Genomic DNA, 14167 nt, shown 5'->3' with positions numbered 1-14167 from the left:
TACCTTTTACTGTGTTGATGAAGGAGAGAAAGAGAAGGAGAGAGAGAGAGAGATGGAGAGAGAGAGGGAGAGAGAGAGAGAATGAGAGAGATAGATGGAGAGAGAGGGAGAGATGGAGAGAGAGAGAGAATGAGAGAGATAGATGGAGAGAGAGAAGGAGAGAGGAGAGAGAGAAGGAGAGAGAGAGATGGAGAGAGAGGGGGAGGGAGAGAGAGAGAGAGAGAGAAGGGGAGAGAGAGAGAGAGAGAGAGATGGAGAGAGAGGGGGGAGAGAGAAGGGGAGAGAGTGAGAAGGAGAGAGATAGATGGAGAGAGAGGGAGAGAGGGGGGGAGAAGGGGAGAGAGGGAAGGAGAGAGAGAGTGAGAGAAGGTGGGAGGGGGAGAAAGGGGGAAGGAGAGAGATGAGAGAGAGAGAGAAGGAGAGATAGAAATAAAGGGGAGAGAGACAGATGTGATAGAGCGAGAAGGAGAGAGAGAGAAGGAAGGAAGGAGAGAGTGAAAGGAGAGAGAGATAGGAGAGAGAAAGAGAAGGAGGGAGAGGGGGAGAGGGGAGAGGAGAGATAGAAGGAGGGAGAGAGTGAGAGGAGAGAGAGAGGGGAGGAGAGAGAAATAGCAAGAGAGAGAGAAAGAGATGGAGGGAGAGAGTGAGAGGGGAGAAAGAGAAGGAGGGAGCGAGTGAGAGGAGAGAGCGAGTGAGAGGAGGGAGAGAGTGAGAGGAGGGAGAGAGAGATAAAGAGGGGGGGGAGAGAGAAGGAGGGAGAGAGAAGGAGAGAGAGTGAGAGAAGGAGGGTGAGGGGGGGGGAGAGAGAAGGAGAGAGAGAGAAGGAGAGAAGGAGGGAGAGAGTGAAAGGAGAGGGGGGGGGGTAGAAGGAGAGAGAGGGGGAGAGAGAAGGAGAGAGAGAAGGAGAGAGATAGATAGGAGAGAAGGAGAGAGAGGGGGGGGAGAAGGAGGGAGAGCGAGAGGAGAGAGAGAAGGAGAGAGAGAGGAGAGAGAGAATGAGAGAAAGAGAGGCTAACTCACCCAGTAACACCAGTTTTCACCCTAACACTAACCCTCTCTATAACCCAAATAGTAACACTAAATGTAACCCTAACACTAATCTTAACTGTAATCCTAACACTAACCCTTGTTGTAACCCTAATGCTAACCCCCCCCCCCCTCCTCATTGGAGATGCTCGGCAATCACATCACCGGGCGCCAGAGAGTAATCACCGGGCGGGATCCGGTGATTGACAATCGCTACCACGAATGGTGGTGCGGTAGGGCAGTAGTCACATGCCTGATGAAGGGGTCCTGTGAGACTCCGAAACGTTGCCTTGCTGTAACTATGCGATCATTCTTTAAAACTTTTGGACCCATATTGGTGATCCTCGGTGTGCTAGTGACATTCTCCCTTGCAGTAGGGCAGTGGGGCGGACGTGATCCCTGACCGGAAATGCAAAATCACTGATATATACGTGATTTTGTGCACCCGTGCCACCCTATAGCAGTACTTCTGCTATAGGGCGGACGGGAAGCGGTTAAATTCAGTATGCTGCGTTTTCACCCAACTGCGCTTATTGCATTTCTGGTTGGATACTGAACTGCCTTTCGTTGCCTTGTATTTTTTTGTGCAATGACAATGAAGTAGAATCTAATCTAAGCTTGCTGGAAGAAATGGATTTTCACTCCGGCTTTCTGTATCATAAAATGGTTTTGCAACTCGGCACGTCTCCTGTGGGCCCTTTGTAGCCACTTCCCCTCTACATACACTCCAGCGATGATTGCATTGCTCGGGGCGGGTTTCCTGATGGTAACCATACCTGTCTAATGCGTGTTGAATAGGCCATGTGTGGTCTCCATCGGAGGCCCGTATGAAGGGGTATTTCCTTTCAGCTTCACATTCACATACAAAGCAGATAAAAGACATGACAGTACTTTCTCTTCTGACTGTATTTTCTGTGAGGATCAAAGGACAATGCCACTTTTGTTCTCTAACTTTTACTAGGAGCTGGAGGCACAACATATTTCGAGTCGCAGACATCTTTAGGTCTGAGCGAATTGTTAGACTCGATCTTCATTGCAATATTTTACTATACTGTTCAGTAACAAAGTACTAGGAACTTTTTCTGAACTTCACTAGGCGTGGCCCTCAGTAGACCTAATGGGGCCCTCCCGAAAATGAAGTCTTCTCAGTTTCAATTGACTTTTTCTGATACAGCATATGGAAATGTTTGGAATTGTCCATCTGTAGGCAATTCCCAACTCGGAGAGCCATGCTTATGCTAGGGTAGAGACGTCAGGCATGGATATCTCACCGACTAGTAGGCCGGGCAATTCCCAACTCGGAGAGCCATTCTTATGCTAGGGCAGAGACGTCAGGCATGGATATCTCACCAACTAGTAGGCCGGGCAATTCCCAACTCGGAGAGCCATGCTTCTGTTAGGACAGAGACGTCAGGCATGGATATCTCACCATCTAGTAGGCCGGGCAATTCCCAACTCGGAGAGCCATGCTTCTGTTAGGACAGAGACGTCAGGCATGGATATCTCACCAACTAGTAGGCCGGGCAATTCCCAACTCGGAGAGCCATTCTTATGCTAGGGCAGAGACGTCGGGCATGGATGTCTCACCAACTAGTAGGCCGGGCAATTCCCAACTCGGAGAGCCATGCTTCTGTTAGGGCAGAGACGTCGGGCATGGATATCTCACCAACTAGTAGGCCGGGCAATTCCCAACTCGGAGAGCCATGCTTCTGTTAGGGCATAGACGTCGGGCATGGATATCTCACCAACTAGTAGGCCGGGGAATTCCCAACTCGGAGAGCCATGCTACTGTTAGGGCATAGACGTCAGGCATGGATATCTCACCAACTAGTAGGCCGGGCAATTCCCAACTCGGAGAGCCATGCTTCTGTTAGGGCAGAGACGTCGGGCATGGATATCTCACCAACTAGTAGGCCGGGCAATTCCCAACTCGGAGAGCCATGCTTCTGTTAGGGCAGAGACGTCAGGCATGGATATCTCACCAACTAGTAGGCAGGGCAATTCCCAACTCGGAGAGCCATGCTTCTGTTAGGACAGAGACGTCAGGCATGGATGTCTCACCAACTAGTAGGCCGGACAATTCCCAACTCGGAGAGCCATTCTTATGCTAGGGCAGAGACGTCAGGCATGGATATCTCACCAACTAGTAGGCCGGGTAATTCCCAACTCGGAGAGCCATGCTTCTGTTAGGGCAGAGACATCAGGCATGGATGTCTCACCGACTAGAACCTCACCGACTAGAACTTCTGGGGGATATAAAAAAAACTTATAATTGAGAATCAAGGCCCACCGAAAAGTGAAATGTCCAACTTGAGCAGGGTGGATCTTCCAACAAAACATCCTCCTAAACGTAAAAGATGGCCAAAGATGGGGTCTACTGGACTGAATCATCCAAGTTCTCTGTTGTATCTTCATTGACGAGCTGTCCCTTCTACAGTTCCTGAATAAACAAAAATGGTTCCCTCATAGGTGTGCCTGGGCACACCCTAATCACCCCCATGCACCAGGGCCCAGGATAAGACCGTACATCTGGACCTACTGTATTGGGCCTGGGTCCCTTCAGGTCAAATGGGGGGAGCCCGAGCACCTGCCAAGTAGGAGCATCGGCTTTACTCCTTTATTGCAGACACCGATCCTCTTGTTCCTCCCCCTGCAGTGCTGCTGGCTTCTCCTCCACTCCCTCCCTCCAGCTGCACTTCGGGGGGGGGGGGGGGAGGACGCATAAATATGTAATTTACTGGCCCTTTCCTTTTCTGAATGAACACAGTGAGCGATCTGAGAAGCAGAAGCACGGTAAACTGCATTTACTATGCTTCAGTTTGTGAATGAATAGGAAGCCTGTACATGTTTCCTATTCATTCATCTGTGCAGCTGAGGCTCAGTTTTAAATATGAGACATCAGGGGTCAGTTTAGACTCCTGATATTTCACCAAAGCCCCCCCCCCCCCCCAACAGGGCAGTTTTAAAAAAATAAATATTTATAAAAATATTAAAAGAAAAAAATTCTAAAAATATTTTTCAAAATTAAGGACTTGTTCACATGTGCTTTTCTCTCTATAATATCTGCCATGGCAAAGCATCACGGCCATAGCATGTGTACACCCCCAGCCACTGCCTCTGTTGCTCTGTGTTTGAGTTTTGGGGTGCACGCCCTAATTCAATAGGCTGCGCACACTTTTTTGGGTTCCCTCCATATTTCTTTAGGAAAAGTCTACTTTAAAACCCAATTGGAGACTGGTACTTTTTTCAGGCGTGCGTTGAACTTGAGGGGAGGTTAGAGGTCAGTTATTTATTTATTTTTTTAGGCGTGTGTTGGGCCGGCTAAGAAAGTAGGTTGGAGGTCGGTACTTTTTTTAAGGTGCGTGTTGAACGGCTACGAGGGGAGGTGGAGGCTGGTATTTAAAAAAGAAAAAAAAACAATTGAACTGTCAGTTTAGTTCAGCTAAATACATTCCAGGTGCAACAAAACGAATGGTGGGCAAAGCCTTACATCTAGGAGAGGTTAGACACATTCAACTGACTTGTTCTGTAATGTTGAGACATTTCATAGCTTGTCCAAGTCACTTCTTCAGTTCTAATGAGTTTCAGGAACATCCCCCAACATTTAATCACCATGGAATGTGTCAAGGAAGATGTTGGTTGTCCAGGAACTGGATAGGAGGTGTACTTAAGCAATCAACATCTACATCAATCAGCGGCTAAGTTGGCGAATGTTCCTGACGCTAATTACAAATGATGAATTGGTTTGGACCAGGGGCGGACTGACCATTCGGGAACTTGGGCACTGCCTGAGGGCCCAGGGTCAGTAGGGGGCCCCATGAGAGGCCCCTGGAGCCTTTCATAGGCTTTTTTAGGTGTGGTTTGAGTGTGGGGGCGAGGACACATGGGGCCCCGTGATCCCCTATTGCCCGGGGGCCCCATGAGTTGTTAGTCTGCCCCTTGGACGTCTTCAACGTTCCAGAACAAGTCCAGCTGAATAGATTACTGCTAGATATATGTCCTGACCAGGGGCGGACTGACCATTTGAGCACTCGGGCACTGCCCGAGGGCCCAGGGTCAGTAGGGGGCCCCATGAGATGCCCCTGGTACCTTTTTTATAGGCTTTTTTTGGGTTTGCTTTTAGTGTGGTCAAGGACACAGGGGCCCCATGACCCCCTATTGCCCGGGGGCCCCATGAGTTGTCAGTCTGCCCCTGGGCTTGACCTAACATGACCTGAATAAATGGTAATCTTCGCAAGCAAAGTACTACAGTCAGTATCCTTAGAAATCAGCCACAGCCTAGAAAAGCCTGCATGCTGCAGAGAAGGACCCTTCCTTTCATTGTGGAAGCGATGGTCTCTCTGCAGAGGTCCTACAACCACTTTCCTACTGAGTACCCCATGTACACCTGAACTCACCTAGGCATTAAACTCTCCTGGCAGCAGAAAAACGCTAAACGCGGTAAAAACGCGTGTAAACGCGGTACCACGTTTACCCGCATTTAGCGCTTTGATGTTTATCCATGTCAATGAAAAATACTCTGGCCAATCAAATGAATAAATGTCCAAGTGCTAAACGCGGGTAAACGTGGTACCGCATTTACACGTGTTTTTGCCGCGTTTAGCGTTTTTCTGCAGAAAACCCGCATTTAGCGCTTGACATTTATCCATGTCAATTGAAAATACTCTGGCCAATCAAATGAATAAACACCCAATCGCTAAATGCGGCCAACGTTTAGCCGCCCTTTTGACCAAAACGTTCGTTTCCTGAACGCGATTATTCTGCGATCAGAATACGAACGTAGGGCTAGAACTCAGATCAGAAAAGCGAACGCCATCCAGCATTTCTTGGGTGTCACAGGGACCGGCGATGAGGGAAAAGCCTGCATGATGCATAGTAGGACCCTTCCTCTCATTGTGGAAGCGATGGTCTCTCTGCAGAGGTCCTACAACCCCTTTCCTACCGAGTACCCCATGTACACCTGAACTCACCTAGGCGTTAAACTCTCCTGGCAGCAGAAAAACGCTAAACGCGGCAAAAACGCCATCCAGCATTTCTTCGGTGTCACAGGGACCGGCGATGAGGGAAAAGCCTGCATGATGCATAGTAGGACTCTTCCTCTCATTGTGGAAGCAATGGTCTCTCTGCAGAGGTCCTACAACCCCTTTCCTACCGAGTACCCCATGTACACCTGAACTCACCTAGGCGTTAAACTCTCCTGGCAGCAGAAAAACGCTAAACGCGGCAAAAACGCCATCCAGCATTTCTTCGGTGTCACAGGGACCGGCGATGAGGGAAAAGCCTGCATGATGCATAGTAGGACTCTTCCTCTCATTGTGGAAGCAATGGTCTCTCTGCAGAGGTCCTACAACCCCTTTCCTACCGAGTACCCCATGTACACCTGAACTCACCTAGGCGTTAAACTCTCCTGGCAGCAGAAAAACGCTAAACGCGGCAAAAACGCCATCCAGCATTTCTTCGGTGTCACAGGGACCGCCGATGAGACGGCCGATCAGACTGAATGAAAAACCCACCAAAAATGAATCTTTTCCCCTCTCTATCAAAAATGAAGGCTGGATTTGGGCTTCACACGGTTGAAGGCTTTTGCTCGTTGACCTATTGGATGTAAAAACTGAACCCCTATAAAACAATGCAGGGGAGGTGCTCATCAGAAGACCGCCATGTCAACCTGACCTAATGCAGATCCCTCCCGATCCTTCGTGTTGCAGAGTATTGCACCTTCGGCAGAGAAGCATGAAGACACTTGGTGTTGGAAAGAGCCTTTAGTGAAATGGAATGCATGAACATGGAAGATAAATCTGAGAAAACGTCTTACATCGGCTCACAGAAAGTATAAATTGGAGTAGAAAGTCAGTACAGTAAAGACAATCAGACCTAAAACTACACCGCACCATACGAGGTGGTAGCAAAAGGTTTCGAGACTGGGTTTGGCACAGGGAGCACCGACCTTCATAAGTCAGTGTGCCAAAAGACATCATCCTGTGTACATCGGGAGCTGTGCAACTGGTGTTATTCTGACCACGTGTGTTACCAGATCTTCTGTTTCCTCATGGACAGCAAGTTAGAACAAAGAGCAAAATTGAAGTTTGGCGTGAAACTGGCCAGATCTGCCACAGAGACGCTGGACATGATTTGGCAAGTTTACGGCGATGCTGCAATGAGGAGTTTGGGGTGTTTTGAGTGGCATGTGAGCAGGGGCGGACTGACCGTTTGGAAAATAGGGCACTGCCCGAGGGCCCTGGGTCAGTAGGGGATCCCATGAGATGCCCCTGGTACCTTTTTCATAGGCTTTTTTGAGTTTGGGCAAGGACACAGGGGCCCCATGATCCCCTACTGCCCGGGGGCCCCATGAGTTGTCAGTCCGCCCCTGATTACATGCCAGCAGTGGACTGACCATTCGAGCACTCGGGCACTGCCCGATGGCCCAGGGTCAGTAGGGGGCCCCATGAGATGGCCCTGGTACCTTTTTCATACGCTTTTTTGAGTTTGGGCAAGGACACAGTGACCCCATGATCCCCTATTGCCCAGGGGCCCCATGAGTTGTCAGTCCACCCCTGCATGTGAGGTTCAAGAGTGGAAGAACATCACTGGAAGACTGCGAGAGATCAGGAAGACCTTCAACGAGCTCAACCCCCAAAAATGTCAAAACCATTCGGCAACTTGTGCCTGACGATTGTCGGAGAACGATCCACAACATGGCTGCCACTGTCGGTGTCATACGGAACCGTCCAGGCAATTCTGACGTGTGATTTGAACTTGCACCGTGTTGCCACCAAGTACGTCCCCAGGCTACTGACCCAGGAGCAGAAGGAACACCGCGTCAAAGTCTGCCAAGAACTCCGTTGGCGTGCTGCAGGTGACCCGTCCTTTATGTCAAGGATCATTACCGATGACGAAACTGGGGCGTATGCAGCGGCGGACTGACCATTTGGGAACTCGGACACTGCCCGAGGGCCCAGAGTCAGTAGGGGGCCCCATGAGATGCCCCTGGTACCTTTCATAAGCTTTTTTGGGTGTGGTTTGAGTGTGGCTGAGGACACAGGGGCCCCATGATCCCCTATTGCCCGGGGGCCCCATGAGTTGTGGGTTTCACACTGAATTTCGCATTTGCTCTTTCTTCTAACTTGCTGTCCATGAGAAGTAGCACCAGTTGCACATTTCCCGATTTGTACACAGAACCATGTGTTTTGGCACACTGACCTATGAAGGTCTGTGCTCTCTGTGACTGTGCACGCAGTCTTGCGCTGCCATCTGTTGGCGCGTTACGAAACCGGTCTCAAAACTTTTCGATACCACCTTGTATAGTGTCTCCATAGTGTAACCTCTACAACAGGGGTGTCAAACTGGCGGCCCTCCAGCTGTTGCGAAACTACAAGTCCCATCATGCCTCTGCCTTTGGGAGTCATGCTTGTAACTGTCAATCTTGCAAGGCCTCATGGGACTTGTAGTTTTGGCAAGAGCTGGAGGGCCGCCAGTTTGACACCCAAGCTCTACAACATAAGCCTGAAGCTCTCCAGATGGTAGGTAGGACATGAGACACAAGGCGGAGGGGCCACATCACTGGCAAAGGGTATGCAATACGGAAGGGGCCTAGTAGGAGCACCAGGACTGCAGCTGAAACATTCCACAAGGGCTGGCAGCTCAGTAGCGGCTCCTGGAGTTGTAGTTGTAGCTGTAGCTGGCAGGTCCCACAGTTCTGGTCACAGTAGTCACAATAATAATTATAGGGACTACAATGTCAAACAAAATTCCAAGCACCAGGGCGGCGATGTTCAGATTGCGGGCGGTCCTGGAGTGCGAGGAGGCACTCTCATTTCTTGCGTTTGATGCGCTTTGCGTCTGAAAAGGAAGCACAAAACCAAGGTAAGTCAGTGCATAGGCGCTTAAAGGGGAACAACAGGCATACAGTTAAATACATACATACAGTAGATGACAAAAAGAACAAAAAATTCAAAATGTCAGAATCTAACCCTTCCCCATGGTATCCACACATTCCCCATCCCTTTAAAGCAGTGGTTCTCAACCTGTGGGTCGTGACCCCTTTGGGGGTCTAACAACCCTTTCACAGGGGTCCCCTAAGACCATCAGAAAACACATATTTCCGATGTGTAAAGAGCAGCTACTGTGTAGAAAGCAGCTACTGTGTAGAAAGCAGCTACTCTGTTAAAAGCAGCTACTGTGTTGAAAGCAGCTACTGTGTTGAAAGCAGCTACTGTGTTGAAAGCAGCTACTGTGTTGAAAGCGGCAGTATTGGAGGTAAAACGACACTTCATGAATTATAATTACTGGGTAAATAATTGTATGGTTGGGGGTCACCACAACATGAGGAACTGTATTAAAGGGTCGCGGCATTAGGAAGGTTGAGAACCATTGCTTTAAAGCCTCTAAAATGTTGGGTTTCTCCTCTCTTTCTGTCCCGTGACAATGGTCAGCAGAACAAATAGAGGGGTGAATCTCGTCCGCGGGGATACAGACAAAACAAATAGTCAAAATCAAGCCCTTCCCACCCTGAACATTGGATGAATTCCCATTGGCTCTGATTAAAGCTCTAAAATGTTGGACGTGCTTTAATGCGGAAATGAGACAAAAGCACGTACAGTGCCATTGGTTGCCGCTGTGAAGTCAACCTTGAAAAAAAGCTTTGCACTTCTTGCCAATAGCTACCAGGGCCGGATCTAGGGGGGTGCTGGGGAGGGCTGTGCCCCCCCCCCCCCACAGATTTTAGCTGTGCCCCCCAGATCTCCAAAAATGCAATCACTAATCCATGGGCCAGTCTGACGCAGACAGTTGATGTAAGGAGACACACAGATGGGTACAATCCATGCAAGTGGAGCACTCTGATGGGGACACTTGATGTAAGGGGGCACTCTGATGGGGACACCTGATAGGATGTCTGATGTAAGGGGGCACTCTGATGGGACCCTTGATGTAAGGGGGCACTCTAATGGGGACACCTGATGTAAGGGGGCACTCTGATGGGGACGGGACTCTGATGGGACACCTGATGTAAGGGGACACTCTGATGGGGACACTTGATATAAGGGGGCACTCTGATGGGGATAGGACTTTGATGGGACACTTGATGTAAGGGGGCACTCTGATGGGGACTCTGATGGGACACCTGATGTAAGGGGGCACTCTGATGGGGACGGGACTCTGATGGGACACCTGATGTAAGGGGGCACTCTGATGGGGATGGGACTTTGATGGGACACTTGATGTAAGGGGGCACTCTGATGAGGACTCTGATGGGACACCTGATGTAAGGGGGCACTCTGATGGGGATAGGACTTTGATGGGACACTTGATGTAAGGGGGCACTCTGATGGGGACTCTGATGGGACACCTGATGTAAGGGGGAACTCTGATGGGGACGGGACTCTGATGGGACACCGGATGTAAGGGGGCACTCTGATGGGGACACCTGATGTAAGGGGGCACTCTGATGGGGACACCTGATAGGATGTCTGATGTAAGGGGGCACTCTGATGGGACCCTTGATGTAAGGGGGCACTCTGATAGGGACACTTGATAGGACGTCTGATGTAAGGGGGCACTCTGATGGGGACACTTGATGTAAGGAGGCACTCTGATGGGGACACTTGATGTAAGGGGGCACTCTGATGGGGACACTTGATGTAAGGGGGCACTCTGATGGGGACACTTGATAGGAAGTCTGATGTAAGGGGGCACTCTGATGGGACCCTTGATGTAAGGGGGCACTCTGATGGGGACACTTGATGTAAGGGGGCACTCTGATGGGACCCTTGATGTAAGGGGGTACTCTGATGGGGACACTTCATAGGACGTCTGATGTAAGGGGGCACTCTGATGGGGACCCTTGATATAAGGGGGCACTCTGTTGAGGACAGTTGATGTAAGAGGGAACTCTGATGGAGACATTCTCATGGGGACACCTGATGTAAGGGGGCAAGCTGATGGGAACTCAGTGTAAAGGAGGCCTCTGATGATAACTCCTGATTTAAAGAGAGAATCCCTCCTAACACAAATCTCCCTAATCCCCCTCTCCTACCACAAACCCCCCCCCCCCCCCCAGTCCTCTCCTACTACAAATTGCCCCTCCTAGCACAAATTCCCCCTCAAATCCCCCCTCCTAGCACAACCCTCTCTCAACCCCCCTCCTAGCACAAATCTTCTCAAATCATCCTCCTAACACAACTCCCCCTAATCCCCTCTCCTAGCACAAATCCCCCCTTCTAGAACACCCCCCCTCCTCAAATCTCCCCCTCCTAGCACAACCCCTCCCAATCCCCTTCTCCTTGCACAAATCCCCCCCGAATTCTCCCTCCTAGCACAATCCCCCTCCATACACAAATCCCCCCAATCCCTTCTCCTAGTACAAATCCCCCCAAATCCCTCTCCTAGCACAACCCTCCAATTCCCCCTCCTAGCAGAAATCTCCCAATCCCCCCCCCCTCCCCGAGCATCAATCCTCTTCCTCCAATCCCCCTACCTAGGAAAAATTCCCCCAAATCCCTCCTCTAGCTAAAACCTCTTTAAATTACCCCTGACAGCATAAAATTCCCCCACCTTACCCGAATCCCCCCTTTTAGCACAAATCAACCCCACCACCCCAAAAACCTCCCTCCTACATCTAGCACATATACCCCTATTTCTTTTGCTAGCACAGATCCCCCCCCTATCTTCCCATCCCCCCTCCTGCACAAACCTCTCATCTTAGCACAAATTATTGTTACCCCCCCTTCCCTTGCTTTCGTTGTTTACAGTTCCCCCAGCCTGTAAACTTCCCCCCCCCCCATTGAACTTATAGATGGCCAGATACAGCATCCGTGGAAAGACCGGCTTGGGGAAGAGGGGAGGGACACATGAAATCTGGGAGGGCGTAGTCCACCCCAGTACCCCCCCTAGATCTGGCCATGGCCTAGTGGTAGCACCGTCCCTGTTAACAGCGCACACCAATGCAGCTGACACCATTGAAAACAATGGGGGGGGGGGGGGTTCTCATGCCCTTGCATTTTGTCTGTGTTGAGCAATGTAGCCCAGTGCTGGTGGTGTGAATGAGCCCTGAATTTATTCTTTCCCTTCTAACCTGTAATTGAATCCAATCAATCAATCAATCAATCAATCAGCCTTCGTTTCCTTATTACCTTGCAGGCGTAGATGATGGCCAAGAGTCCCAATGGAAAGCAGCAGATCATACTGCAGATCGACCAGCACAGGTAGTCATTATGCCGAATCGGAGGGGGTGCTGCCCCTGCGGCCCCTGCGACACCTGCGGCACTTGTGAGACCTGCTGGAAATGGCGCACTCGCTGCGGTGGGTTGCATCATAATTGTCAAGTTGTTGGTGTTTGGTTGGTAGATGAATGGCTGCGTTGGGTAGGGTCCTGAGCTAAACGGCTGGTTCTGGAAAGCTGGGGTGTGTTGCGGGACGGTGGGGGCAGGCAGACAGTATGGTGGATGGAGCTGGTTGGGAGAAGGCCCCTGAAGATGTGACACCTCCGAATGGCTGGGGATTAACGGTAACGCAGTCTCAGCCATCTGATTAGACTCTTCCTTTTGCTCAACGGTGATCCTCACTGCCGGTTGGTGAGATGGACAGAAGTCTGATAGAAGTTGTTTCTTCTCTCTGTTGAAGTGTGAGACCACATCCTGCCATGACTGAAGAGGAAAGCTTTCATTCAAAGAGACCAGTTCTGAGAAAGTAGGTGGACCACCACCGCTGATTTCTCCATCTGGACATACCAGTCCCCTGTCTGCCATGGTGATCCAATGGATTCAGGTCTTTATAAATCAGACTGTACAAATTAGGTGCTATGACTTTAATTGGGCCCTTTTCTGAGCAAGTATGCATCCAGTGAAGTCAACTTCTGTTCTGCGGACTTTTTACATTAGTGACTCAGAAGCCAACGGGTCGGCGAGACCACATTTTTAAAAGAAAAGGTGCCTAAGCTGCCACTGCTGACTTAAAGGCTTCAATACTTCCTGAGTGGTTGACTTGGGACAAGCATGAAAATCTAAAGTCCTGCCTTTTTTTTTTCAGATTAGCACTTCAAAAAGTACAGAGGCCACAGAAAGCCATGCCAATAACATTTTCAGAATGTGGTCACAATGGCAGCTTTTGGTATATTTTGCCTTTAAGACCCGTACACTACAGAAAACGATGTACCGGTGCTGCTCTCTGCAGGCTCTGCTGCCAACTGCAGCTTTTAGGAAGGTACTAGAGTTACTCAATGGAACGCCTCTTACAGGTTTACAGGTTTCCTCTGACCAATGGACAATACTTTGCCAATATGTAATGGCTCTACTAGGGAGAGAGAGAGCCCTCACGCTAACCCCCCCCCCCCCTTTAATCATGACACTAGTCCTTATACTGGTAGGAAGGGGTTAACTTACTCTTTAGCTATGGTCTTCTCCTTTAACGATGGGACCTGTTGTTTCTGCCCTTCTGGAACCCTTTTATAGGGTTGTTGGAGTACAGGAGGGTGGAGAGGAAGAATTGTGTTCCCGACTAAAGAGGGATGGGGCATAGAGTCAAGTGGAGTCAAGTGGAACCTTGTACAGCACACCTAGGTTCCCTTTCCTTCCCTAGATATGGGCCTTGAGATACCAGATCTCCAGCACTGACCTAAAGGGATCCAGGATGTAACACTGTACCAGAACTGATGAGTTTACTGGACTGAACCCAGAATTTCCTTTCCGATGTTAGGAAATTGTACTCCTTCATTGCCAAGGAAAAGAGAGTAGACTTTGGATGGTGTTATTTAAAGAGGATTCCTGACTACCCAAGTGGAAGTGTGTAAGGTGGGCTAATACACAGGCCACAGCCAGATAGATGGGTGCAACTCGTAATATGCTGCACATGGGTAGTCAGGCATCCTCTTGGGATAGCACCATATGTAGCATGTTACGAGTTGCACCCATCTAGCCGGCTGTGTACTAGCTCACCTTGACACTTCCACTTGGGTAGTCAGGCATCCTCCTGGGATAACACCAAGTGGAAGTGTGTAAGGTGGGCTAGTACACAGGCCACAACCGGCTAGATGAGTGCAACTCGTAACATGCTACACATGGGTAGTCAGGCATCCTCTTGGGATAACACCATGTGTAGCATGTTACGAGTTGCACTCATCTAGCCGGCTTTGTACTAGCACACCTTG

General features: G+C 49.9%; 1 protein-coding gene across 1 annotated transcript; it reads right to left on the bottom strand.

The window, feature by feature from the left end:
• Window positions 1-6773: 6773 nt before the first annotated feature.
• LOC149436843 (uncharacterized) lies at window positions 6774-12823 on the bottom strand. Its single transcript, XM_089661392.1, has 2 exons — window positions 12156-12823; window positions 6774-8865 (listed from the first exon to the last, which is right to left on the bottom strand). Exons 1-2 carry the CDS (start codon window positions 12768-12770, stop codon window positions 8668-8670), a joined length of 813 nt encoding a protein of 270 aa, XP_089517518.1. The 5' UTR covers window positions 12771-12823; the 3' UTR covers window positions 6774-8667.
• Between the last annotated feature and the right edge of the window lie 1344 nt (window positions 12824-14167).

This window comes from Staurois parvus, unplaced genomic scaffold (assembly GCF_062004578.1).
Source record: "Staurois parvus isolate SC_StPar_1 unplaced genomic scaffold, SC_StPar_1.0 ptg001331l, whole genome shotgun sequence".
Taxonomy (NCBI): Eukaryota; Metazoa; Chordata; class Amphibia; order Anura; family Ranidae; genus Staurois; species Staurois parvus.
The sequence above is the reverse complement of the archived record's forward strand: the minus strand, read 5'-3'. Positions and strand labels throughout refer to the sequence as shown.